General features: G+C 43.4%; 1 protein-coding gene across 1 annotated transcript in view; it reads left to right on the plus strand.

The window, feature by feature from the left end:
• Positions 1-26,825, plus strand: part of BICRAL (BRD4 interacting chromatin remodeling complex associated protein like) — a 214,540-nt gene extending 187,715 nt beyond the window's left edge. Inside the window, exons 11-12 of the mRNA XM_029593306.1 lie at positions 8,859-8,961; positions 21,059-26,825. Of these exons, the coding sequence (XP_029449166.1) occupies positions 8,859-8,961; positions 21,059-21,849 (894 nt within the window). The 3' untranslated portion in view covers positions 21,850-26,825. The remainder of the gene's footprint in view (positions 1-8,858; positions 8,962-21,058) is intronic.
• Positions 26,826-27,106: the final 281 nt, after the last annotated feature.

Genomic DNA, 27,106 nt, shown 5'->3' on the forward strand with positions numbered 1-27,106 from the left:
TTTGATGATTTGAATAATATAATTTCTAAGTTTATATGGCAGCATAAGCCATCTCAAATTTGCCTAAGTCAATTATGGCTCCCCAAAAAACAGGGTGGTTTGGCTCTCCCTAATCTTAAAATTTACTATTGGGCAGCTCGTTTAATTTGTCTCAGATCTGGGTTTGGACATCAGAATCCGTCCTATCTGTCTATGGAAAGTCTTCAAACGGAAGTCCTAGATCTATCCATGTTACCTAGATCTGTCCATGTTACCGTTTGTTGCTTTTTCATCTCCTGTCAGACGGTGGATAATGAGAGCGAGTCCTATATTAGCTCATACTCCACAGGGATTTCTGGGGTTAGACAGGGAAGTGCTATCATTCTTGGTTCCTATTTATGGGAACTCTGTTGTTACAGATCTCACTTTTTTACTGGCCTTCTGGGAGTGGTGGGACTGTGGTTTGTATTGGGTAGCCCAGCTGTGGGAAGATGGTCTTTTGTGAGGAATTTAGTCTTCCCGCAAATAAGCATGCAAATTATCTACAGTTGCGTCAGACATTATCAGATATAATTGACCTCTCCATCCCTAGAAGACCATTGAACCGTACAGAAAACTTTTTGAGTGACCTAGATACAACTGCCAAAGGTATTACTGCTATATACTAGGAATTCTAGCTGGAAAGTTTGGGGTAACAACTCCATTATCTTTAGAAAAATGGAATGCTGATTTAAATGTAACTTTGGGAACTAATATGTGGGCAAAGATATGGACAATGGCTCGTTGTAGCTCTGTGTGCATCCGACGCAAAGAATTGATGGTTCAGCTTCTGCGCAGATCGTATTGCACCTCAATTTTCTATTCTAAGATAGACCCAATTGCAGATACTTTGTTTTGGAGAGGATATGGTGAGACTGAGATTTATGTGGTGGGAGTGCCAGGCAGTGAGGCAATTTTGGCAGGCAGTGTCACAGGAGATTGTGGATGTCCCGGTTCTCCTAATTTATATAGCACTCCTTACAATGCTGTTGAGGCGATGGGTTAGGTCCATGGTTTCTTGTAAACATAGGCCTTTAGTTGGTCAGCTCTTGCTCGCAGCCTGCTTCACAGTGGCTACTTTCTGGAAGTGGAATCCTTGTTTGGAATACTGTCATGCGCATGTGTGTGATATTGCAGACATTGAATGTTTTCGTTACACTTTGAAAAATGAGCAATATAAATACAATAATGCATGGGGGATTTATCATCACTATCATAGATCTTAATTTGTTGTTTAGGGTCTTCTTTCTCCTGTTTTTATTTTATTTTATATACCTGTCTTACCTGATATTGAGTTGTGGAAACAGTGGTTATTTTACAATGTTTCTGAATGGTATTGTTGCAACTTGTATGCCAAAAAAAGCTTATAAATAAAGAGTTTAAAAAAAAAAGGAAATACTGGGATCATTAATCAGTCCAAGACAGGCAGAGCTAGTCTGGGGAGGTCAGGAAAAAGGTTGTCCACACGAGCCAAAGAAGGCCTCAGCCACAGAGGTGTGCTTCCTCTGTACTCTCAGCCGAGTCTAGAGAAAGCCGAGTTGCATATCTGTAACAGATGTTCTCCGAGGACAGCTGGATGTCAGTCCTCACACGTGGGTGACAGCATTGGCTGAAACCCAGCAAGGAACTTTGATCTTGAAGATTCTAAATATTTCAGCATGCTCTACTGAGCATGTGCAGCCGTAGATATCACCCTGCCCCCTAGACAGACCCATCAGTCCATGATATAGCTAATATATGGAGAAACCAACTCACAGGGGAGGTGGGCGGGTTTTGTGAAGACTGTCATCCTGCTGTCCTCAGAGAACACTTATTACAGGTAAGCAACTCTGCTTTCTCCAAGGACAGGCAGGATGGCAATCCTCACACATGAGTGAATACCTAGCACAGGCTGCCCGAGACAGTACAAAGCGGGGAAAAACTCCAGAGTGCCTAACGCACACCCTTCTCCCTTTGGATGCAAGGCAGCCATCCAAAAAAGGGGCTAGAAGCAAAATGAGTTGGGTTCTACATAAAAGAAACATAAGAAGAGACAGAAACAAAAACCTCTGATGTACAGCAGAGGCACCGAAGGCAGGGATGTGATGCAACTCCAGCAAAAAGTCTACTTCACCACTCAGAAGTAAAACAGTCAGAGTTTCCAACTCTGACAAACACTAGAAGGTATAGATCCTCCTAGATACAGGAAGGCAACAAGAATCAACCAAGAGAGATCTCTTGGATGAAGATTGCATAGCTTTCCACAGTGTTCCAGGACAATTGAAAACTAAACTGGGGCCAGAGAGCCCACCAGAAAGAAAGCTGTGCTTCACTAGCAGTGCCACACAGTCGCATACTGCAAAAAAAAAAAAAAAAGCCCGAGGATGGGCAGATAAGCCCAACGGGCAGAATATCTAAGTAGTGCTTGGAAGAATAAATGGGAAAAGTATCAGAGACTGCGGCAGACTTAATCTGCTGAAGTACAACCCTTTAAAAAGCCTCCTGCACGCGCTGAGCCTATTTTGCATAGGCTCGGCGACGCGCGTTTGTCCCGGAGCTTGAAAAAGGGGGCGGGGGCGGTCCGGGGGCGGGGCCGGAGCCTCCAGGCACAGCGGCCGTTTGCCACTGTGCCCGGGATTGCGGGCCAGCTATTGCCGGCGCGCACAACCTACGCCTGCCCAGAGGCAGGCGCAACTTAAATATTAAAGGTAGGGAAGAATAAATGGGTTAGGGAGGGGAAGCCGGGGGGGGGGGAGGCCAGAAAAAAAGTTCCCGTCAAGGCTGCTCCGATTTCGGAGCGGCCGTGAAAGAAACGGGGAAAGCCATCGGGGCTCCCCTCGGGCTCGGCGTGCTCAAGGTGCACGTGTGCACCCCCTTGCGTGCGCCGTTTTCGGAGCGGCCTTGGAGGAAACGGAGGAAGGCTGCGCGGCTCGGCGCATGCAAGTTGCACAATTGTGCACTCCCTTGTGCGCGCCAACCCAGGATTTTATAACATGCGTGCACAAATCTACGCCCGTGCGTATGTTTTAAGATCTGCCCCTAAGGGCCTTGAAGGGAACTTTTTTCCGGCCACCCCTCCCATGGCTTCCCTTCCCTTCCCCTATCTAACCCACAACCCATCCCTAACTAAATCCCCCCCCTACCTTTGTCGAAAAAGTTACGCCTGCTGGCTGCCGGCACGCCATTACCCGGCCCGGGGGCTGCTTTGGAGGCCTCAGCCATGCCCCCGGAATGCCCCCAGGCCAGCACCACGTCCACGGTCCCGCCCCCGGAATGCCCCTGAATGCCGTGCCGCCCCCAACACGCCTCCGACACGCCTCCCAAGGAAAACCCTGGGACTTACGCACGTCCCGGGGCTTTGCGCGCACCGGCGGCCTATGCAACATAGGCGCGCCGGCACACAAGTCCCCTGCGCGCATAAATCCGGCTGGATTTACGCTCGCAGGGCTTTTAAAATTTACCCCTTTATGCACAAGGAGAGATATTCTTCAATAACCTAAAAACAATAGTCACCAAACTAAAATGTACTTTCCATGTAACTGGGAGCCAATGCAGGTTCTTCAGTATTGGGATTACATGTTCTCTCCTAAAGGAGTGGAAATCCCCTGAGAATAGTTCAAAGGTATCAAGGCTTCACCAGGATTTACTCTTTTGCCACTGGTTGCTGTACAATGCCTTTTTTCATATGTTGCGTGGCATGCCCTGTGGTTATGGTGGATGCCTGCAAGATAGTTATTACAATAATAGGGGGCACAGCCCTCAAAGATCATTAGGATAGAAAGATTTAGGTTCTGTTGAAACATACCTTTTCATCCATGTCTGTACTGGTGCACATCACTATCAGTGATGTCTATGTAACTCAGGTATTTGTGCTGGGTATGGTAGCTCCCTGAAAAGTTTGAGGTGGCTGCTTTCCTGGAGGACACCTTATATAACCTTATGGGGATCTCATTTAGTTCAGTAGCCTCAGTTGCAGAGAGAAGTCTATTGTGGCTATGGCATTGGGCGGCAGATGCTTCCTTCAAAGCTTGTCTAAGCAATCTTTTTTTCAAGTGGGAAGCTTGTTTCTTTGGCAAGAACTTAAACAAGCTTTAAAAGGACCTAGGGGAAGCAAAACCTCAGGGAAACAGTCTACTTCTCAATCATTCAGTTTCAGAAGAAGAAATTAGTCCTTTCAAGCAGCCAAAAGACCAAGAGGTGAATCATCTGGTTCCACTATGTTCAGTTGTTCCAGCTGATAAAGGTCAGTGGTTCTCCTACATGAGGGTGTTTGAAGGCATTCCCCTTTAGCAATTTTACTGGGAATAATCCCATAGATATTTCCAACATTTTGGCCTTCTTTTCATGGTTGCACCCTTGTTCTTGCCATTTCATTTCTCAATTCGTATATGGTCTTTCCATATGTTTCATTCTCTAGGATGACTGTTCTTACTACTCTCAAGTAGCTTCCACACTTGGAAACCCTGGTTCCAGTTCTATATGATTGCAGGAGCATAGTTGGTACTCCATTTATTTTGTGGTCCTAAAGAAGGATGGTTCCTATAGATCCAGCCTCGATTTGAAAAGAGTAAACAGCAATCTTCGCATTTCCCATTTCAGTTTGGAACCCTCCGGTCAGTATTAGTGACTATATGGCAGGGCAAGTTTCTCTTTTCTTGGAATCTTTCCAGGTTTTACTTCCATATTTCTATCTGGGAAGATCATCGTAGGTTCCTCCAGTTTTTGGGGGGTTTTTTGCATCCTGAAAAAGCATTTTTATTTCAGAATGCTCTCATTTTGATCTTGTCAAACAAGTATAATTAAACCCAAAGGAAAGCAGAAATCTAGAATTCAACACTGAAATAAATATTCTGCTATGGAAAAGGCTCTTACTATATCACTTGATGAAAGTTAAGGTGACCATCATATAGTGTCTCTGTGTTGCAAGACTTATTTAATAAAGTCTTTGTAGCCCGACAATCTGGTATCTTTGGGTGCTAGTGGCTTATAGGTGAAGCCTTAAAGCACAACAACCAGTTTAATCATCGGTCACTTCTTTTTGTCTTGGCTGTGATTATTTAAGCTGTGATAATCAATGTTTATAAGATGTGCACAATTGAGGAATATGTAATGTGCACTTATTTCCTTGGTCTGATCCTGAAGCCAATCCTCCGATGCTGCAGGGTTTTGGAGTAAGAAACTCCTTCTTCAGGGAGCTTCAGGAAAACATATATGGATGAGAATGGCTTGAATTAGCCCACTATGCAAGACAAAAATAAAATTGTAAGCAAGCCCTTCAATGCTACTGAATCGCTAACAATTTTAAAATATGGCTAATAATGGAAAACCACTAACTGAATGACTCTGATATGGTCAGCTTTGCGCGCTGATAATGACAACTTATTTGCTCTGCAACAACAATAGTGATATAACATTCTTGAAATAGATGCTCAAATCAAAACACTGAAGAAGGCAGTATATAGCTGGGCAGACGTAAGTTTCAAGAAAAAGGTTTGGTCATCGGATAATAAGTACTTTTTTGACTTTTTTGATTTGATTTGAGCGGTGACCAGTGAAACAGTTTTTCTTCCCAGTCTCAGAATACTTGGGATCTCTTTTTGATGCCAAAGCAGGCCAAATGTATCTGACTCAGGACCAATTTGAAGGCCCTGGTTTTCAGCCTGTTCATGGATCATGAGACCTCCTCCTCTGACCAGAGCCCTTTAAGCTACCTGGTCCTGGTAGTTGGCTCCTCACTTTGGCTTCTGAGAATGAGGACCTAGAGAATGATAGTGAAACAGATTTTGTGGGTCAGTATAATGGCTCTAGATTGGCTAGACTGTCCTTGACATGCAGATCGTGTGAGACTACAGACTGATACAATTTCTAGGGATCAGAGTCTCCTAAATCAGGTTCCGATTGTCATGGAGAGTCCAGTTCCATTTATCTTATGACCTGGTTCTTGAAAGGTTGCAGTTGCAAAATTCCTTTTCTGGTCTTATCATTGTTTTCAGTGTCTTGCAGACCAATCCTTTTTACCTCAACTGTTTCTGTGTTCCACTTAAATCAGACATTTATCTTTACTGGTGCTCATGATAAGGGAATGTCATGGTAAAGAGAAGTCACACCAGTTATTGGATCTCCATCAAGTTTTCTTAGATATTTAGCAGTCTTTAATCCTTTTTTTCAGAAATTTGACAGATTGTTTTAATTGCAGCGTTTGTAAGGGCAACAAAGCCTTTAAAGCCTCTTTAGCTTTAAAAGGGGAAAAAAAACCAATTGATTCAGCTTTTTTATTGAAAGGTTGGCAGCCTCTAGAGATCCTTTGGGCAAATTCAGTGACATCTCAAAGTTCTTCTTAGGTGGAGCTTCTGTTCTTGCCCTGGAGGATATTTGTAAGGTAGTCCCTTAATCTTTCTTACATTCTTTCACTAAACATTTCAGTCTGTTTCATGTCCATGCAAAAGAAGATGCAACCTTTGGAGCTGATGTTCTCAGAGTATTGGTGGTGTCTTCTCCGACTGGCCTAGGTCTCTCTCCCAACATTGCCAGAAGCTTGCTGGGTCACTCAGCCCAAACAGACACATCATTGATTGTGTCTGTTTGGGCTGAGTGAAGCCAGCCCCCACCAAGGACTTGGCAACACTTGTCCTGGCCTATGGTGGTGACCATATATCTTTTTCATCCAGAAGTGACATGCAGACACTGCTGTGGGCCAGATAAAAGCCTCCACTAAACTGGAGGTGGTCCACAGGTCATATTTTGCCTACTCCTGAGCTATTGACACAGTGATTGGGATTCTTGCGAACACATATGTGTGTAGATGTTTGATCTTCAGGACTCAAGTCCAAGAAGGCCTCAATGATTTGGCTTTCCAATAAATGTACGGCCAAGCGTTCCAAAGTTCACACTACCAACCAAAGCTTGCTTATGGTATGTCATAAATAAGACCTTCTGTCCTCTAGAAAGTAGATGCAAGGAACTATTGTAATTTCAATGTATTCATTATTGCAAAATCAGTGATCTTATCTATCTTTTGTTGATTTCCTGGAAGTTCACTTTGGACAGATTTCATAAAACTTCTAGGCTCGGCGGCGCGCACAAGCCCCGGGACGCATGTAAGTCCCGGGGCTTGCAAAAAGGGGTGGTCGGGGACGTGACCAGGGGGCGTGGTTTCAGATTGGGGGCGTGTTCGGGGGGCGTGTGGGTGGTCCGGGGGCATGGCCGAGTGCCCCGACACAGCGGCCTGTGTCGGGGCCTGCCGCGCCAGCACGCGTAAGTTACTACTGCCCGGAAGCAGTAGTAACTTTTCTGATAAAGGTAGGGGGGGTGTCTAGATAGGGCCGGGAGGGTGGGTTAGGGAGGGGAAGGTGTGGGGGGTGGAAGGAAAGTTCCCTCCGAGGCCGTTCCGATTTCGGAGCGGCCTCAGAGGGAACGGGCAGCGCGCGCAGGGCTCGGCGCGCGCAAGTTGCACAAATGTGCACCCCCTTGCGTGCACCGACCCCGGATTTTATAAGATACACGCGGCTACGCGCTTATCTTATAAAATCCAGCGTACTTTTGTTCGCGCCTGATGTGCGAACAAAAGTACGCGCGCGCGCTCTCTTTTAAAATGTACCCCCATATGTAGTAAGGGGGAAATTTTCATTACCCTACATTGTGTGCAAAGTATGTGGGCTATTTTAGCCTGCATATATTGCACCAATTTTCAAAGGGAAACAACCCTTTTTTTTTTCATTTGAAAATAAGCAGGTGCAAGTACATGCGTTAAAAGTGACTGCATACATTACACCTGCTATTTGTGTGGATGGCTGAGAGAGTGCCAAATAGTGTGCATACTACTGAAAATCACATTTACACACGCTATTTTTGTCTACTGCCCTAAACATGCTGACAGGAATGCTTCCATTTAATGTGACTAAAGTTACACGTGCTGTGGAATCTGTGTGACTTTCTAGCACATTTGAGAAGGGCAAAGTTCAGTTAGACCATTTTAGCCCTATAAATGCCTATTTATGAATTTGAAAATTGTCCTCTAAAGTTGTGTTGGACTAAGAACCTGTCGAAAACTTGTTTATTTTATGGAAAGTTAAGAAATAAAATTCTAAGAAATGTAACACCGAGGGTAATTTTCCTACTCTTCACAAAGCCTGTAGTACTGGTGAGACTGCAAGTTCATTTTTAAAGGAAAACTCTTTGTGGAATTTCTCTTTGAAAATGCAGCTGGAACGCACAATGCAGATATAAAAGTACCTGTATACTTTCCACCTGCATGAGAGAAGGCACAACATTTATTTCTGTATTTATATTTTTATACTGCTCATCAAGAAGCTCAAAGCGGTTTATAAACATAAAATAAATATAATATAAATAGACAATAAATAAAAATCAAGACTTACAGTTAGAGTCTTATTATCTTTGGCAAAATACATGTGTGAAGATATGTGTGGAGATTCAAAAATACATTTTTCCTTTCCCGAGCTGATTCTGTGACGTTTTAAAGAGTATGCGTGCTGTGAAACCGGGAGTGGTGGGGCATGGAGAGAGCAATAATAAAATCAGATTTTTATGTGGCTGTACATGCATTTACCGTGACCATGTAAAACCTTTTGATTATTTTCTCCCACAATCTTCTCCACTCTCTGCTGGCTCTTCAGTTTCTGGTTGTGAACAGACAGAACAGAGCTGAAAGTGAACATCAGTTTTCACTAAGCGTATTGTGAGTGTGAACAATATGATGTCATGTAAGAAGGAAAAGAACTGAAAGTTTTATAAGGAGAATATAAAAGCTTACTTTTTGCAAGGCATTTAACAGTTTATACAATCTTCAAGGATTTTGATATGAAGAGATTTGTTCTTTTCTTGCTTTATTCTTTTTCTAGCGGATAAATCCTTCTGCTGAGATGGTTATGATTGACAGGATGTTTAATCAGGAAGAAAGATCATCCTTGACCCGTGATAAACGTTTTGCACTAATAGATCCTGGTAAGGAATACATTAAAAAAAACCAACTTATTAACTGGCATAACACTTTGATATAATATGAGTTAATTAAGGTTTTTAAACACTACTAGAAACCCATTCTCCTAAAATTGTTATATTTTGGATACAAAACTGGGGCTTTCATTAACTTCTTTCTCCATGGATACGCAGGGTATGTCATCTGACGACACCGAGACAGAAAAAGCTCTCACAGCTCAGAAAGCCCAAGAAGTTCTTTCTGACTATTTGTGGGCCTTACTGCACAGCCACCCGCTGCACAAGTCTTCTCAGTCTTTTATCTACTACTTGTGCAAATGGACATGAATTTTGCTCTCTCTAGCCACTAGTCTTTCTTCTAGGCTATTTTTTTCTTATTTTCTTATGTATTTTCTTTCTCCTTTTTCTTCTTGTTTTCAATTTTTTTTTCCTCTGTGAGTCTCCAAAAAAAAAAAAAAAGAAATAGATTAGCTGGGTTAAATTTTTTATTTCAAAAATTGAGTTTGATCTAGCTTCAGTTCTTTCCAGAATATCAAAGAAACTGAGCTTCAAAAGATGTCCTCGCCGTACTTGGAACTACCAAAATTAAAAAAGGCAGACTCTTCTTATGCTTGGCACCATGATTTGGCACACTCTCGGCACAGGCACCATTTCCTCTCTAGTAAAGAAGGAGATAAGTTGCACTCTTCAGTGCCAAAGGATACTGGCACTGTGCCACTAAAGATCATCGGTGCAGAAAAGGACATGTCCTCTGGGGCATACAAGAGATGGTTGTGGACACCAATGCTGTCAACTGAATCTCTCTTTAGCACAGATATTTTACTGGTTCCATCTGCAGCAAAGGCATCAGAGATTTGTTGGCACTCAAATCTTCTCACCTCTGAATAGACAAAGCAGGAGAATTTAGTGGAAACTTTGCCTACAAATCAAAAAATTACAATACCTATACCAATTCTGGTCCCCAAATCAGATAGTTCTTCCCCAGTGATTCCTATAACAAAAAAAGATCAACATTCCTTTATGGAAAACATGTGACTAGATTTAAAAAAAAAGTAATTTATTGATATGCCAGACTTGTCTCCAGTTCTGGAAACTGTGGCCTTCAAATTGGATAGACAGTCCACTATTCTGTCTTATCAGTTTAGAGATGAAAAGATCTAAACTCAGATCTATTCTTAGGGGCGGATTTTAAAACCCCTGCGCGCGTAAATCCAGAAGGACTTACGCGAGCGCGCCAGCGGCATAGGCCACCGGCGCACGCAGAGCCCCGGGACGCGCGTGGCGGGATGATGCGGCGTTTAGGGGGTGGGACGCGGCGTTTTGGGGGCGGCGAAGTGGGCGTGGTTTCGTTCCGGGGGCATGGCCGTGGCCTCCGGAACAGCCCCTGGGACCGGACCACGGAGCGGGGCAGCCGGCCGACGCGCGCAAAGTTACGCCTGCTTTCAGCAGGCGTAACTTTGCCGACAAAGGTAAGGGGGGGGTTTAGATAGGGCCGGGGGGGTGGGTTAGGTAGGGGAAGGGAGGGGAAGGTGGGGGGAGGGCGAAGGAAAGTTCCCTCCGAGGCCGCTCCGAAATCGGAGCGGCCTCGGAGGGAACAGGCAGCGCGCGCTGGGCTCGGCGCGCGCAGGTTGCACAAATGTGCACCCCCTTGCGCGCGCCGACCCCGGATTTTATAAGATACGTGCGGCTACGCATGTATCTTATAAAATTCAGCGTACTTTTGTTCGCGCCTGCTGTGCGAACAAAAGTACGCGCTCGCACAAGTATTTAAAATCTGCCCCTTAGTCTCATAACTTTTTCAAGCTAGGACAACTCCGGAAGATCTTCCTGTTCTATGGTCTTGATTCTCAGGAAGCTCAGAATCATCTTACGCCTCCCATTTATTTTATTAAGATCATAAGGAATCAACAGGTTTTCTCATACTCATTCCATTCAGATGATGAGCAATTTACTGGTCTTTCCTTGGTCTCCTTCCCTCAGCACTTTAGGAGTAGTTCTTCTTTGTGCAAAAAATGGTCAGAGAACCTAGAGAAAGATGTATTTGGTTTGCTCAAATACATCCAAGCGCCCAGACTTCTTGAGCAGTTTCAGTTCACAAGCTGTTTCAAAAACTTCAAGCAAGAATATTGTAAAAACCTTTCTCACAGGACAAGCAGGATGGTAGTCCTCACATATGGGTGACATCATCAGGATGGAGCCCAATCACGGAACACTTCTGTCAAAGTTTCCAGAACTTTGACTGGCCCCTACTGGGCATGCCCAGCATGGCACTAACCCTGCAGCCAGCAGGGGTCTCCCTTCACTCTTCTTTTTTCCGCGCAGCAGTAGCCTCACAGTTTAGGAGCTCTGAAGAGATTCCTGACAGGAATTTTCCTCATGGAATTATCTACAGTTAAATTGCCCCTCAGGGGTCCCTCTAACTTTTCTCTAGCCACGATACTCTGGTAAGTTTTTTGACCATTTTCGTCGATTACCGTCGAGCTTGGCCCTTGTGGCCTACTGGCCGTCGACCGCACCGCGGCTCAATTTTTTCTATGGCCATGGCGTTGGGGTTCCATCGGTGCCCGGACTGTACTCGCACCATGTCTATCACAGACCCACATGGAGTCTGTGTAATGTATTTAGGCCGTGAGCATGATGTCCTGACTTGCACTAAATGTGCCCTCATGACACCTAAGGGTTGTAAGGCCAGAATGGAGAAGATGGAACTCCTCTTCCGTGCTCAAACCCCGACACCGTCCATCACATCGGTGTCTTCGGAAATGGCACCGTCGACTTCGCGCCAACATCGACCACCGACCGGTGACCGACCGCCATCGATGTCTTCACGGCCGTCGACACCCTCTACTCCCCCTCAAGATTGAGGGGATCGTAGGGAAAAACATCGCCATCGACATCGTAAGACTCGGACCGTCAAGGGAACGAAATCATCGACCTCGCCACCGTCCGAGCCACCGTCGAAGAAGCCCTGTCCAGGAAAGGCACCGACCCTTCCTGCGACCGGGTCAGCGAGGCCACCCTCAGTCATTCGGGGTTTGGGAGTCGCGATTCCGCCTGTAAAGGTGGTCCCTCCGACTGGGCCTCTGCCTCCCTCTTCTGTTCTGGAGCCGGGGCTGCTTGCTCCAGGTCTCTGAAAAGAACTGGACCGGCTGGTTCAGGAGGCCATCGACAAGGCGATGCAACGTCTCCAGGTTCCTCCGGCACCGACACTGGCACCGACTGTGGAACCAGTCATTGACCCAATTCCCGTGGCGCTGGCACCGCTGCTATCCTGGATGGAGGCGCTGATGGCCGCCCTTCCACCGATGGATCCCGGGTCTCCGATGGCTCTGGTGCCCTCCCCATTGACAGCTTCATCGGGAGGAGAAACACATTCCGCATTCCTCCATCGGGGATTTTGCCTCAGCCATCGATGCCAATTCTTCCCTTGCCACCGATTCCATCAGTGCCGATACGTCCATCGGCGCCATCGATGCCTTCGATGCCAGCGCTGATGCCTTCCATGCCATCATCGGTGCCCCTGGGGATTCCTTCGATTTTCTCGGAGCCTCGCCCGGGGCTTTCAGGTATCCAACCTCCTTCTCATCCTACAGGTCAGTCTGCTGACCCTTATGACACTTGGGGTGATGATACTTCAACAGACACCGATGACTTACCTTCACCACCTTCTCCCACTGAAAGTAGGAAGCTTCTCCTCCAGAGGACCTCTCTTTCATAAATTTTGTGAAGGAAATATCTGAGTTTGTTCCCTTTCAACTTCAGACGGAACAGGATGACAGGCACCAGATGATGGAGTTACTCCAATTCCTGGATGCCCCCAAGGTGATTACTTCTATACCCATTCACCAAGTTCTTCTGGATCTCCTCAAAAAGAACTGGGAAAATCCTGGATCAATTGCTCCAGTACACAGAAAGGCTGACACTACTTAGTGCAATCAGCCCCAGGTTTTCAAAAATCCCAGCTCGACCACCACTCAGTTGTAGTAGAGTCGGCTCAAAAGAGGGCCAAAAAGTCGAAACCTCACTCATCTACCCCACCTGCTAAGGAACAAAAGTTTCTAGACAATATTGGTCGAAGAGTGTTCCAAGGGGCCATGCTCATCTTCCGAATTGCTGCTTACCAGCTTTATATGACTCAATATAATAGGGTCATCTTCAAGCAGATACCGGACCTTTCTGAGTCCCTCCCTGAACAATTCCAAGACCAGCTACAAACCCTTGTCAACAAAGGATTTGAGGCGGGAAAACATGGGATTCGAACATCTTATGATATATTTGACACCTCTACCAGAGTGTCTGCAGCTGCCATTTTGGCAAGACGGTGGGCCTGGCTCAAATCTTCTGACCTTCGCCCAGAAGTACAAGACCGGCTGTCTAACCTACCATGTGTAGGAGACAATCTGTTTGGTGAACAGATCCAACGAATGGTGGCTGAATTAAAAGACCATCATGAGACTCTTAAACAGCTCTCCTCAATGCCTTCAGACTTCTCCTTAAGACAGCCCTTCAGGAAGGACTCTTAAGAAGTCATTCTGCCGTCCAAGGAAGGCCTATCCACCACCAGTAAGGTCCCATACTACGAGACCTTATCAAAAGCCTCAGCCTCGCCAAGCCCGAAAGCAAAAACCACAAGCAGCTCCCCAGCCAGGACCTGCTCCAGTTTTTGACTTCTGCTTGGAGAGCAGCAGCCAGATTCCTCTGCCAAGCATACCAGTGGGAAGTCGACTGTGCCACTTTCACAACATGTGGAAGTCAGTCACAACCGACCAATGGGTACTGGCAATCATTTATCAGGGTTACCACCTGAACTTTCTCGCCCTGCCACCGGACTCCCCACCTCTACCGATGTGGAGAACATCCGAACACTCCATTCTTCTGGATCAAGAGGTCTCCCTCCTTCTCCAGTCAAGAGCAATAGAACCCGTTCCGCATTCACAGCAAGACCTAGGGTTCTATTCCCAGTACTTTCTGATCCCCAAAAAATCGGGAGGAGTACGTCCAATGCTGGACCTACGTGCTCTCAACAAGTACCTCCAGCGGGAAAAGTTCAAGATGGTAACCTTGGGATCGCTTCTACCTCTTCTACAAAGAGGAGACTGGCTCTGCTCTCTGGACATCCAGGACGCATACACACACATTGCGATAACTCCATCTCATCGCAAGTACCTGAGGTTTTTAGTAGGCCCCAAGCACTATCAATACCGTGTGCTCCCGTTCGGCCTAGCGTCTGCACCACGAGTATTTACCAAATGTCTCGTGGTTGTCGCAGCTTTCCTCAGGAAAGAAGGTGTTCACATCTACCCCTATCTAGACGACTGGTTAATCAGGGCTCCAACCCAGAAAGCTGCTCGGTCGTCCCTTGATTTGACTCTACACATTCTAACTCTCTAGGATTTCTCGTCAATTACGAAAAATCCTTTTTAGTCCCATCTCAAACCTTGTCGTTCATTGGGGCAGACTTGGACACCTTGCAGGCAAAAGCCTTTCTGCCGCAACAACGAACACTGACACTCATATCTCTAGCTTACCAGTTGCAGTCTCAGCAAACAGCAACAGCTAGCCAATTCCTTGTCCTTCTGGGACACATGGCGTCCTCAGTCCATGTTATTCCAGTGGCCCGCGTGGCCATGAGACTCATGCATTGGACTCTGAGATCACAATGGATTCAAGCTGTTCAGCCTCTGTCGATCATTGTCCACATCAGCGACCCACTCCGTCTGTCTCTGGCCTGGTGGCAAGATCAGTTCAATCTCCTCTGGGGACTGCTCGTTCAATTACCAGATGCTCAAGTCATTCTCACCACCGACGCTTCCAACCTCGGGTGGGGAGCCCACGTGGACGATTTGCAGACACAAGGGTCTTGGTCTCCAGAGGAAGCCAAACACCAAATAAATTTCCTGGAGCTTCGAGCAATGCGATATGCTCTCAGGGCTTTTCAGGATCGCCTATCAAATCAGGTCATCCTGATTCAGACGGACAACCAGGTGGCCATGTGGTACATCAACAAGCTAGGAGGCACAGGCTCCTTCCTTCTGTGTCAGGAAGCTGCGCAGATTTGGGCGGAAGCTCTCTCCCACTTGATGTACCTCAAGGCCACCTACTTGCCGGGAGTGGACAATGTACTGGCAGAAAAGCTAAGTCGCGTTCTCCAATCGCACGAGTGGTCTCTCAACCCCTCGGTAGCGGCCTCGATATCCTCAGACAGATCTCTTTGCGTCCTCTCAGAACCACAAAGTGGACAACTACTGCTCTCTCATTCACAGCAGAGGCTCTCAGCCCAGAGATGCATTCTCCCTCTTGTGGGCAACCGGTCTACTCTATGCATTCCCTCCACTTCCTCTTCTCTCGAAGACCCTAGTGAAGCTATGTCAGGACAAGGGAACCATGATCCTGATAGCATCTCACTGGCCATGCCAAGTGTGGTTTTCCATACTCCAGGATCTCTCCATCCGCAGGCACATTCCCTTGGGAAAGGACCCACTCCTGATAACTCAGAACGACAGATGCCTGCGTCATCCCAATCTTCAGGCCTTGTCTCTGACGGCATGGATGTTGAAAGGTTAATACTTCAGCCACTTAACCTTTCAGATCCAGTTTCCCGTGTCTTGATTGCTTTACGAAAGCCTTCCACGAGAAAATCCTACTCCTATAAATGGAAAAGGTACACATCATGGTGCACCTCTCAGACCCTTGATCCCTTTTCCTGTCCAATCCCATGGTTTTTGGACTATCTCTGGCATTTGTCAGAGTCAGGTCTTAAGACATCTTCCATCAGGATGCATGTCAGTGCGGTAGCCGCCTTCCATAAAGGTGTCGGGGATGTCCCTATTTTGGTACAACCCCTCGTAACACGCTTTTTGAAGGGCTTGCTCCACATCAAGCCACCTTTACGTCCTCCGGCCCCTTCTTGGGACCTTAACCTGGTTCTTGGTCGGCTCATGAAACCACCATTCGAGCCTCTTCACTCCTGTGACCTAAAATATCTCACATGGAAAGTGATTTTCCTTTTGGCTATCACCTCAGCTCGCAGAGTTAGTGAGTTACAGGCCCTAGTTACCTATCCGCCTTACACTAAACTCCTGCAGGACCAGGCGGTACTCCGTACTCACCCTAAATTTTTACCTAAGGTAGTTTCGGAGTTTCACATTAATCAATCCATCATACTACCTATCTTCTTTCCCAGGCCCCATTCCAATCCAGGGGAGCAGGCTCTGCATACCCTTGACTGCAAACGGGCTCTAGCTTTTTATCTAGACCGTACAGTTGCCCACAGGACGAGCACTCTGGTACTTATCCCTTTAACAGTCCTCTTGCTTCTTTACTTCAGTATGTTTTAAACCTGACTTTGGATTGAAAACGAACTCCGTCAGAGTTCTCCTTAGTGCTATAGCTACATACCATGATGATTGGGATGTTGCTTCTATCTCACATTAACCTACAGTTGCCAAATTCTTGAAAGGCCTCACACATCTGAAACCTCTAATAAAAATCCTCCTGTTCCTTGGGATCTAAATGTAGTTCTTGCTCAGCTCGTGAAACCACTTTTCAAACTATTGCTAACAGTAGATCTCAAATTTCTTTCTTGGAAAGTTTTATTTTTAATAGCAGTAATTTCCTGAAGAGTATGTGAACTGCAAGCTCTGGTCTCATGCTCTTCTTATGCTCCTTTTTTTATAACAGGATAGTTTGGAAAATTCACCCTCAATTTCTCCCAAAAATTGGTTTCTCAATTTCATTTAAATCACTTCACACATTGGATTGTAGAGGAACATAATTTTCTTTTTGGAAAGAACAAAATTCCATAGGAAGCCCTCATAGCAGTTTTTTTTAACTCAGTTTAACGGTTTTTCATTTACAAAGAAGACCTTTTCAATTTGGATTTCTGATTGCAGCTCTTATTGTTACAAGCAGTGAGGACAACATCTTCTCAATATGATTAGGGATACAGCAGCTTCCCTAGCACATCTTCTCTTTGCTTCCAGGTCTTCTAGCCATATTTTCACTGCTCATTACTGCCTAGAAAATGCTTCCCGGCAGACAGGCAGTTCTTCAAAGCTTACTTAATTAATTCCTTTTAATTCCCTCCATCCTCAGACAATAAATATGGATTGTAATTGTTAAGACTGAGGAGACTCGTGTGCGGGCAACTGCGCGGGAAGATCTACACATGCTCAGAAAGATTCTTTTGGTCTTTCTGAGTTCTGAAAGAGCTTTTTCTGACTTGGAGCAGTCAGATAACATTACCCACTTGTGTAACTGATTTTATCCTGCTGTTTACGGAGAATACCTGATACAGGTAAGCAACTTAACTTTATGGATGATTTATTTTTTCCAGAAAGAAAAGACGAATAAAATTAACTGCTTTAAAAATGTGTACATTTTGTATAACAAAGGAAATATTGGATTTTGAAACAATGATTTTCAATAGAAAAATGAGACACTATAAATATAGATATCTTCTGTGATCTCCATGTTCTCGGATATTGACTGAGTAATGCAGAGACCAACTCACTTAAAGGAAAATTTTGAAAGCACTATGTGCGCCAAAGCCAGGAGATATGCAAGTATCTCGGGCCAGTGCATGCTGTGTGGATTTTAAGAAGCGTCCAAGTACCTATGTATCTCCTGGTATGCGCACAAATGGGAAAGGTAAAAAAGGGGCGGGGTCTGGGCTAGGCATGGGCAGGACATGGGCACTCCGGGTCTCTAACATCAAATGTGTGCGTATTTATGCACACAAACGTGCACCGGGGTCCCCTACCGTGTAATTTTATTTCTGCTATGGATGGCGAATAAGTAATGAAACATTTATTTATTTATTTATTTATTTAAAATTTTTATATACCGACATTCATCCAGGATATCATATCGGTTCACATTGTAACGTAAACTGGCGCTAGGCATGGCGCTTTACATTGAACGATTAAAACATGCGAACAAGGTATTAAAAGGGGGTGGGAGATAACATGGGAAAGTTTGCATTAAATTATATTATAGCAACGTTTGCAAATATATACATATGTACAGTGGAAAATAAAGACTAAGAAGTGCAGGCAGGCTAGTGAGGGAGAAAGGGGAGGAGGAGAGAGGAGAGCTGAGAAGGAGGGAGGAGCGGGGAAAGAGGTAGGAGGGGGAAAGAGGGAAAGAGGGAGGGGAGAGAGGGAGAGAGGGACAGTGAAGGGGAAAGTAGAGGGGAGAGTGGAAGGTGGATATAATGGATAGGAAGAGTGAAAAATTAGGTGTATGCTTTAGCAAAGAGCCAGGTCTTAAGCTTCCGCTTGAAAGATTTGAGGCTTTCCTCTTGCCGTAAGTCAACTGGCATTGTATTCCAGAGGGTCGGCCCGGCTATAGATAATGCACGGGCTCTCGTGGAAGTAAGTTTGTAGAGTTTAGGAGAAGGGATAGGCATGGTTGCAAGGTGTGCATGTCTGGTAGGCTTAATAGACTGGTGTAAATGGAAGGAATCGTTAAACCAATTCATTTCAGGGTTGTATAAGGCCTTATGGATTAGAGAGAGCGCCTTATATTGTATGCGGGAAGCTATTGGAAGCCAATGTAAATCTTTTAGAACAGGGGTAATATGGTCATGTTTACGTAAGTTGGTCAATATCCGGGCTGTGGTGTTTTGCAGGATTTGAATGGGATGGATGGCATCCCATTCAAATAAAATGAGGCTAATCAATGGAGATTTAAGAGTTGGGGATAAACAAGTAAAAGGAAGGCATATTAACTAGGGGTGTTAGGAAGTCATGTCCTTTACCTGGGCGAACTGGGAACGGACTGGAGAAACTGATAATTGCATCGGCACGTGTATCTAATAAAATCCCCTCCCCCCCCATTTACACGGTAGAGCCGGCATTTGCACGCACATGTGTGCGTTCAAATAAAATATCGCACATATAGACGCGTACAGCTGATTTTATATCATACGCGCATATATGTGCATGTTATAAAATGGCCGTGTCTCTGGGCGCAAGCCAACATTTGTGTGTACGCGCCTATGTGGTTGTTTCAAAGTTACCGTCTTAGGTCAATATTCAAAATCCATTTAAATGGCTAACTCTCAAGCTATCCATCTAAATGGCAAGTTTTGCCATATTCAGCCACTTGCCTGGGTAAATTATAGCCAGAGAAGTCATTATCTGGCTCTGATTTAGGTGGATAAATCATTATCTGGCTATAATTTAGCTGGATAAAAAGGAGGTGTTCCAGGGGCATTTCAGGGAGGAGTTAAGCTATCTGACTAGCTTACCTGTAGATTTTAAAAGCGTTACTCGGGCAAAAACAGCCCCATACACATGAATTTTAAGAAGTCACGAAGTACGCACGTACATATCCGTACACGCGTCAGGAATAAGGGTGTGGAATGGGTGTTCCTGGCCGGGGCCAAGGGCCATGTAACTTTGAATTGTAGAAAAGCTGACCACGGCGCACGTTGGTGTGTTATCCACGTAACTTTACTGCTAGTCCTGATGAGGAGCAAGTCTGGAGATCTCAGGTTTTAGGGATTTTCAAGACTGCCTTATATACTCAGGGGAAGGGAGGGGAGAGATAGAGAAGAGAGACAGAGAGCATGGTAGGAGAGTCAATATGACACTATACTTATTTACCACTATAAGAGGGGCACTTTCAGCTCAAGGTGGGTTTGAATCATAAGAAACTTATCCAAACCTTTTTTAAACCCAGTTACACTAACCATTGTAACCACATCCTCTGGCAATGAATTCCAGAGCTTAACTATGTGCTGAGTGAAAAAGAATTTTCTTTGATTTGTTTTAAATGAGCTACTTGCTAATTTCATGTGCCCCCTGGTCTTCTGTTGTCTGAGAGAGTAAATAACCAATTAACATTTACCTGTTCAAGGCCTTCATTCCCTCCCCCATGGACAGGGTGCAAGGGTCTGTAGCGCATTAATATAACTCCACATCCCCGACGAAACCCACCCTGAGTTGAAAGTGCCCATCTTACAGTGGTAGATATATAGTGTCATATTGTCCCTCCTCCCCCCCCCCCCCCATAAGAACATGGAAAATTGACCGTGAGCATACGCGCGTAAAAGCCCTGGTGGTATTACATGCGGACATTTACTCGAGCCACCTCTTAAGATCGTGCGCACACATACGTGTGGCGGGATATTTAAATGATGCGCGCATATGTGTGTGCACGATATAACATTGCATTGTATCTCTGCTCGCGTGCCGATATGCACATGCGTATATCAGAAGATATCCTGGTAAGTAGCACTAGAAAAGTTTTAAAAAAAAAAAAAAAAAAAGGAAAGAATGACAGGGGCCTGTGTCCAATTTCTTCCCCTCCTGGCCAAATTTCACTGATGCCTTAGCGGCCCTTGCACCCCGACTCCACATCTTCTCCCCTCATAAATGTCCCATGGTCTGCTGCTGACCTCCCCCCCCCAAACTCCTTCCCCAGATTGTAATGCACTGCTGCTACCAGGCCCTCCCACTCCCTCCATCTATATATGGTCCCCACCCCCTCCCGGGACCTCCTCCATTCCCCGAAACCTAAAAATGCTTGCCGAGAGCAGGTCTGAGCTTAACAGCTCCCAGTGAGCTCCAGGACAGCATTTGTCATAAACTGTGTGTAATTTAAGCCAGATAGAGCAGGTTTCTGTGGTCAAAAACCTGAATGCTCAGTTTACTGAAATGATATTCCCATTCTATATTACATTAACATTCATTACTAAGTATGGAATTTTGTTGTATACATAAGCCATTGGATTTTACACGAAATAGTTTTCCAAAATTTGGGTAAAAAGGTGCAGGAAATTCTGCGCAAGTCAAAGCTTTAAGCATGTCAACACAAAAATTAAATTTGGATTTCTTGGTGAGACTTTTCTGTGGTACAATATGGTGACTGATGCGCTGCGTCTCTTTTCTTTAAAATCTTGCAGTTTAATTTTTCACGCAGATATTCATTTTCTGGTTTCTTTGGCTCTAGTCCTAAATTTTAAATTCCTCCTTTGGTGGTAATTTGTAAGGTTTATTAGGTTGAATCCTAAAATCAAATGGCTTATGGATTTCAGATCTTACTGTTTATAATGTGTAAGACATCAAAGTAAATTGTGCTTTACATATTTTTTCAGATAGCTACCAGGCTGATTTTTGTTGCTCCTCCAAATTTCTTGAAAAAACTGATGCCAAAACACAGTTCAGTGACAGCAATCATGTGTCTAAGAAAGCTTCAACTTCTCCTAGTTGGACAACTGGACTTCAAGACCCAACAAAATCTATCACTGCCGATTCCACATATAATGACAGATTTAATTTAGTGCCTAATAATACTGCAACAACCCACATTGTGAAAACTGGTACTGCTAAGACAGAAAGCCTTCTGAAAAATGTAAAGGTTCAAAAAACGAGTTTTTCTTCTGGAAGCCCACATATGAACGCGACTATAAAACAGTCTGTTACAGAGTCTTCTGAGTCTAATGAATGTCCTTCAGAGTCTGATGTCCTCTCCAGAACGTTGAGGAACGTAGAGGATGATGGTACAGATAGTAAAGTATCTGGTGACACTATTAAATTAAACTCGGACGTCTCCTGTAATAATTCTGTCCAAGACAAAGCTCTGAGAAGTTCTCCAAAGAATGAGGTTCTACCCACTGGCATTGTGAAATGTACCAGTGAACTCCAAGAAGTATCACTTAATAAGAGTTTGGAAACCACAGTCAACACTATCTTGGAACTGAAAAAAATTGGGGGATCTTCAGAGACCGAGACTACAGGCAATAGCTCTGCAAGATCAGAATATCCCCATTTTTCATCTGTTTCACAGGACAACTGCCTAGAAAAATGTGTTTCAGATCATAATGAAGGCATTGTAGAAACTGACTCCATTTTAGAAGCAGCTGTAAATAGTATCTTAGAGTGTTAATAAGTGTATGAGTAGAAGCAAATGTGAATTATTTTTTCTTTTTATTTAATGGGAGGTTTAATCCTCCTAGTTTGGCCAGGGTCCAAACGGTTTCATGTCCCCAATGGGGTCGAGCGGCAGGTTCTCAAGCTCAGCCAGAAGGGACCGTCCTCAGCTTATGGCTTAGACCTTTCTTTTGATTTTAGCCAGAAGGCCGAGAAGCGATGTGAATGACATGGAAGCTAGAGCGTGACAAATTTTGTTCTAGGCTAACTTTTCTGAACTAGATTCTGTTCTATGTTTTGACAGCAATATTTTAGTAATTGCATTGAGATGCCCAGTAAAATAAATCCTTGAGAGCAGTCTATGGAGACCCAAACATTTCAAACAGGTGGAATTGCGAGGAGACCCTGACAATCACGAGTCATATAAAAAGTCATATTAAAGAAAATCAGAGACAGATGGAAGCCAGTATATATATATCCAGTATATATACAGTACATTTAGTATATATTTTTTTAAAAACCCATCAGATACCACATTGAAGCTTTTTATCAACATCTTATGCTAAAAATACATTTTCTCTTTTGAAAAGTAGATTTCTTGTCTTGGTGATAAATGTTTAATTACTATAGGATTTGGCATTAAAAAGACATCAAAATGTTAGCTGGGCTTAGTACTTGATGTACTTTTTGTAGCTCATTGAACAGAAACTAGTATTTTACCATCTGCCTGTAGCTGGTGAGTCTAGTCCGTGAGTTGCTGTTGGTCATGCTGTCAGGACATGTGAATCAATGATAATAGGTCGAGTAAAGATTGGATGTTGGTAACTGGCAAATATGGGACTTTTAAGCATAACACACCTATTTATATGTTCACGAGTTAGTAGATTGTGAGGTTCATCAATTATGGTGTAACCACAAAGTACTGCCATGCCCACCTGTTGATGAGTGAATATGTAAATGGATGTGTGACCATTACAAATGACATGTTTTGTTTATGTGACGCTCATAAGCCATAGTTAAGATTTGATGGTTCATGTCTTCTTTTTATTCCCTTTTTTAATAAAGTAAGGTTTGTTCTTTGTGGTTTTATCCAAGTGGGAGGGGCCTTTGCTCCTGGTGGTGGTTCAGTTTTTAGGATGCACTGGACATCCGTGAAATAGAATGGATGCATGATATAGACAGTCACATAGTAGATAACATTGTGTAAACCCTTGCCAAAACTCAAGACATAGTTTTATGTCATTATGGCTTAAGAGTGTTATATAAAAATCTGTTCAGATGGAAAGGATTCTGCATTTTGTAATTGGATGTAGTTAACTTAGATGTTTCTGATGTGATCTAGTTTTTTTAAGGCCAAGTATCAAAAGCACTTTTAGATGAAAAATATTTCTGAATATTGTTTGTTTTTATTTTGAGGGAACATTAGCCTTCATCTGAGAAAGGTAAAAGCCACTGCTGTTTTGGTCATTTATGTTTTATCTTGTCTGGTACTTCACAACAGAAGACAAAAATTATCAACATTTTATGAACTTGTTATATTAATTCATTATCTCATTTTTTTAAAAGATTCTAAAAAAATTGAGTCAGTCCAAATTTTAGAGCTATTGAGTCGTCTGTAACAGTTTGTAATTAGTCAGTGTTTGTGTTAAAAAGAAATGAATCCCAGCATTTCATTTTATTTTATTTTACAATTGAGCTAGTCCTGTGCTTGATTACTTTGATCCTTAGTGGTGTTATGCATATAGGTCTCTGTTCTGCAAACCTCTGCAAAACGTTATTGATGGGAGTCCATCTCCGTGTAGCAGAGTCAAATATCCCCCCGTCTGGATTGAGACCAAGCGCCCCAGGCCTAATGCATCCAGATATTTGGGCTCGAGAACCTTGCAGGATAGAGACCATCATTTTTCTGCCATTGTTGAAATGATTCCAGCTTATATGTCTTTTCGGAAGGAAAGGAGGGTCATGAAAACAGTTGGCAATGACATACTGCAAACATTGCCATGTTTGCCTGGTAATGAACTTCAGCAAATGTAGGTCGAGTTTGCCAAGCAAAAGAATTGTGTGGCTTTATCAAGACAAAATACTGCTTAGCATGCTCTCTGTGGCAAAATTTGCAATGTGTTGTGTAAGTTTGGAAATATGCAATGTTTTTTATGCAGATGTCACAAGCAGGCGTCTTCTTGCATTGTTCACAAGCATTTAGCAGAACAGATGTGATATTTTGCTGAGACCTAGTAATGGCTACTAATTTTACCTCCTCCCCTTAAACAGAAGAAACAGGAAGATTAAAACCTCTTGGACACTAATTGTCCTTGCCATTTTAGTGCACTCATTTCAGCAAGGTTGACAGAACTGCCAGTAGCTGAAGCGTACCCTTTTGATATCATTAATTTGACAGTGAATCTGTCAAGAAAGGAAAGCTTCCTACACTAATGGAACTATACACAATGTTAGTGACATCAGTTGCCCTTCAGCGTGATTGAAGCAGAAATATTTTGTACATTTTGAATAACTATTTTTTGAAATCTGTGCCAATTTTAAAAATAGAACTGTATGTAGAAATGGAACCTTCCCATTATAATGTTAATTAACTAATTTGGTATTGCCAGTTTTAAATTTGTAGATGTGCATACTGTATAATGTAGACTTTTGGACAGTCACTTGTAGACATCTCCCTTCTGCAGGGCTTAAAGAGAAGCAACTGGCTATGCATTTTCTCATTTATGGCATTGTAAAATTATCAGCTGTTTATGATGAACAGACTGAGAAGTTAGTCCTTTAAGATCTACTTGGTGAATGTTTCATGACAGAACATGGAAAGCATTCAAATTCACCACTCCTTATGCTTTCCTTTCATTAAAAAAAGCTGTCCCGCAGAACTGAATACAATTTCAGCTATGTTAAAACAGTGCCATTTTACTCACTCAAATGTTTCTGCAGTAGAGATTAGCTGAACCTGCCTTTTCATTAATGTTGGTAGTGTCTCATCCAGGTTTTTCCATTCTGATGCTATTCATAACTTGTTACTGTGTTACTATCTCAAGCAGAAAGGGGGAATCTTTTCAATATTGCCCTGTGACTGATCCCAAACCTTCACAGGTCAACGTACCCGCCCTGCCCTCTCCAGATATTATGCATTCTGAGCATGAGCTGCACAGCATCAGAGTAGGCCGGACATTTGATCTGTACGCTGAAAGAAAGGGGGCAAGAGATAACTCAAACAGGATAAAAATGTAACACCAGTTGTGGTAGTAGAAAGTAAGATAGGACAGGATGCTTCAAGTTGGGGCATACATTGGACGAAGCTTTAAGCTGCTTTGGATGCATGGTGGCACTATGAGGTATTATACATACTTGCAGAGGGACAAATATTTCTATCATTGTAATCCAAACTTACAGGAATCTTAGTTACTACATGAGGGTTACCAGATGACTCCCGGCCTGTCCTTAACAACCTGGAGGCATCCGATAACCCTGTATTATATGTCAGACTCACAATTCTTTCCTCTCAAGTTTCTGTAGGACCAGTCAGCTTAGCTTGGGCTTTACTTCTTCTGAAGCAAAGTTAATGTTTTACATTATTTCTAAATATTCTTTTTTCTTCCTCAAAGGGTATGTAGCATTACAGAGTGCAGCAGGGAGCAGCCACATAGTCGACTTTAGTTGTTTCGGAGGATATGAAGAAAAGCTGCTCCAAATGGATGTATGGTTTCTAGACTGTGCATGGCAATGTAGAAAAAAAAAATACCCAAATTAATTTACTTTTTTGGAGCATAATCAGGCATAATGACATGTTTGCAGATTTAGACATATACCTTAGAATTACTGATTAAGTTATACATCGATTAGTAATATGCCAGTAAGAAGCATTTGGAAACAAATCTTGGATATTTAATATCATATTTGTATTTGTATTGTTCCCAGTTTTAGAAAAAAGTCATATTTGCTATTTAGCAATGTGCTATTTTTTTTCTTGTGGTTATATAAATATGAATTTTAATTTTTTTAAAACAGCACTTCCACATAGTCTATGTTGGCTATGTTGAATAGTTCTACCATGGATGAATAATGCATAGGGCTATATAACTTTAGAAGTGAAAAATAATGTTAAAAAGGATGTACTTTCCCATTTTGGGGGTAGTGTCTATCTGGAATTAACTGTTCCTCCACCCCAGTGCCTGAGTCCATTTGACCCAGCAGGGAGCTTTCATGCCTCCGGGGAGGGAATTGTGTGCTCCAGACCCATGCTACCTCTGATATACAAAGCAAATCACTTTTTAGCATTATTTTTACTTTCTAAGGCACATAGGGCTGTAAAATAGCAGTTTATACTCTGAGGTGAGCACTTCAAGGTCAGCTATGTTGAAAGAAAGGCTTTTTATGGCCGTGGAACTCTGCCATTGACCGTAGTTGTCTGTTGCTACTGCAAGGTGCTGTATAATTTGGGATGCAGGGGAACAATATTGTTAAAGAAGAGAGGCTGTAGAATTTAATAGAATTGTAGTGTCCAGCATCGCCTTAAGAACCTTCTTAGAGTCTTAGTAGCACAGTCTGTAGTCTGTTGAGTCCTGCCGTTGATCAGAGGATAACATGGACTGGATTAGAAGGAACCCGCATCTTTGATCTTTGCATCAAAAAGTCTATAGTGCAACTTGTGTCATCGTATGGAGGTGCTGGCAGAGTTTCATGTGATGAGCTGCGTTAATATTGCTGAAAATGAGAAGAAAAGAAATGGAAACTGGGAATTAGAAAACCATTTTTCCTGAGAAGCGTTTAGGGTGATTTGTTAGGATAGAGAAGCCTTACAGACTGACTTCCCTTAAAGAGGACATGTCACTTATTGTCAGTGTGCTATTGACTTTATTTGCTTAAATACCTTCATTTGTATAGTATGTCTCACAAATTGCTTTGTATACATTTTGTAAAAATATTTATAAAATGTTTTGTAAAAAAAAAAAAAAAAAGTATAACAAATTGCAGTTTATTTTGTTATGTTGGATAAATACTGTTAAGGGAATCGAGTCGTAAGTATATATATTGTTAATTCATGGTTAGCAAATGTTTAGTTGGAATCTATAAAAACAAAAATTAAAATGACCATTGCAATACAGCCAAAGATTTGGGAAAACAGTGCTCCTGTCATCGTTTTGATTTGAGCCGCCGCAGTTGCAAGCCGTTGTTTAGCCATGTGGCAAAGAATGTTCCTTTACCATGTCTTTTGATTGCGGCGATACCTGTGAATAACACTGGATTTGAGTATCTGCTATAAAATA

The sequence above is a fragment of the Rhinatrema bivittatum genome, chromosome 3 (assembly GCF_901001135.1).
Source record: "Rhinatrema bivittatum chromosome 3, aRhiBiv1.1, whole genome shotgun sequence".
NCBI lineage: Eukaryota > Metazoa > Chordata > Amphibia > Gymnophiona > Rhinatrematidae > Rhinatrema > Rhinatrema bivittatum.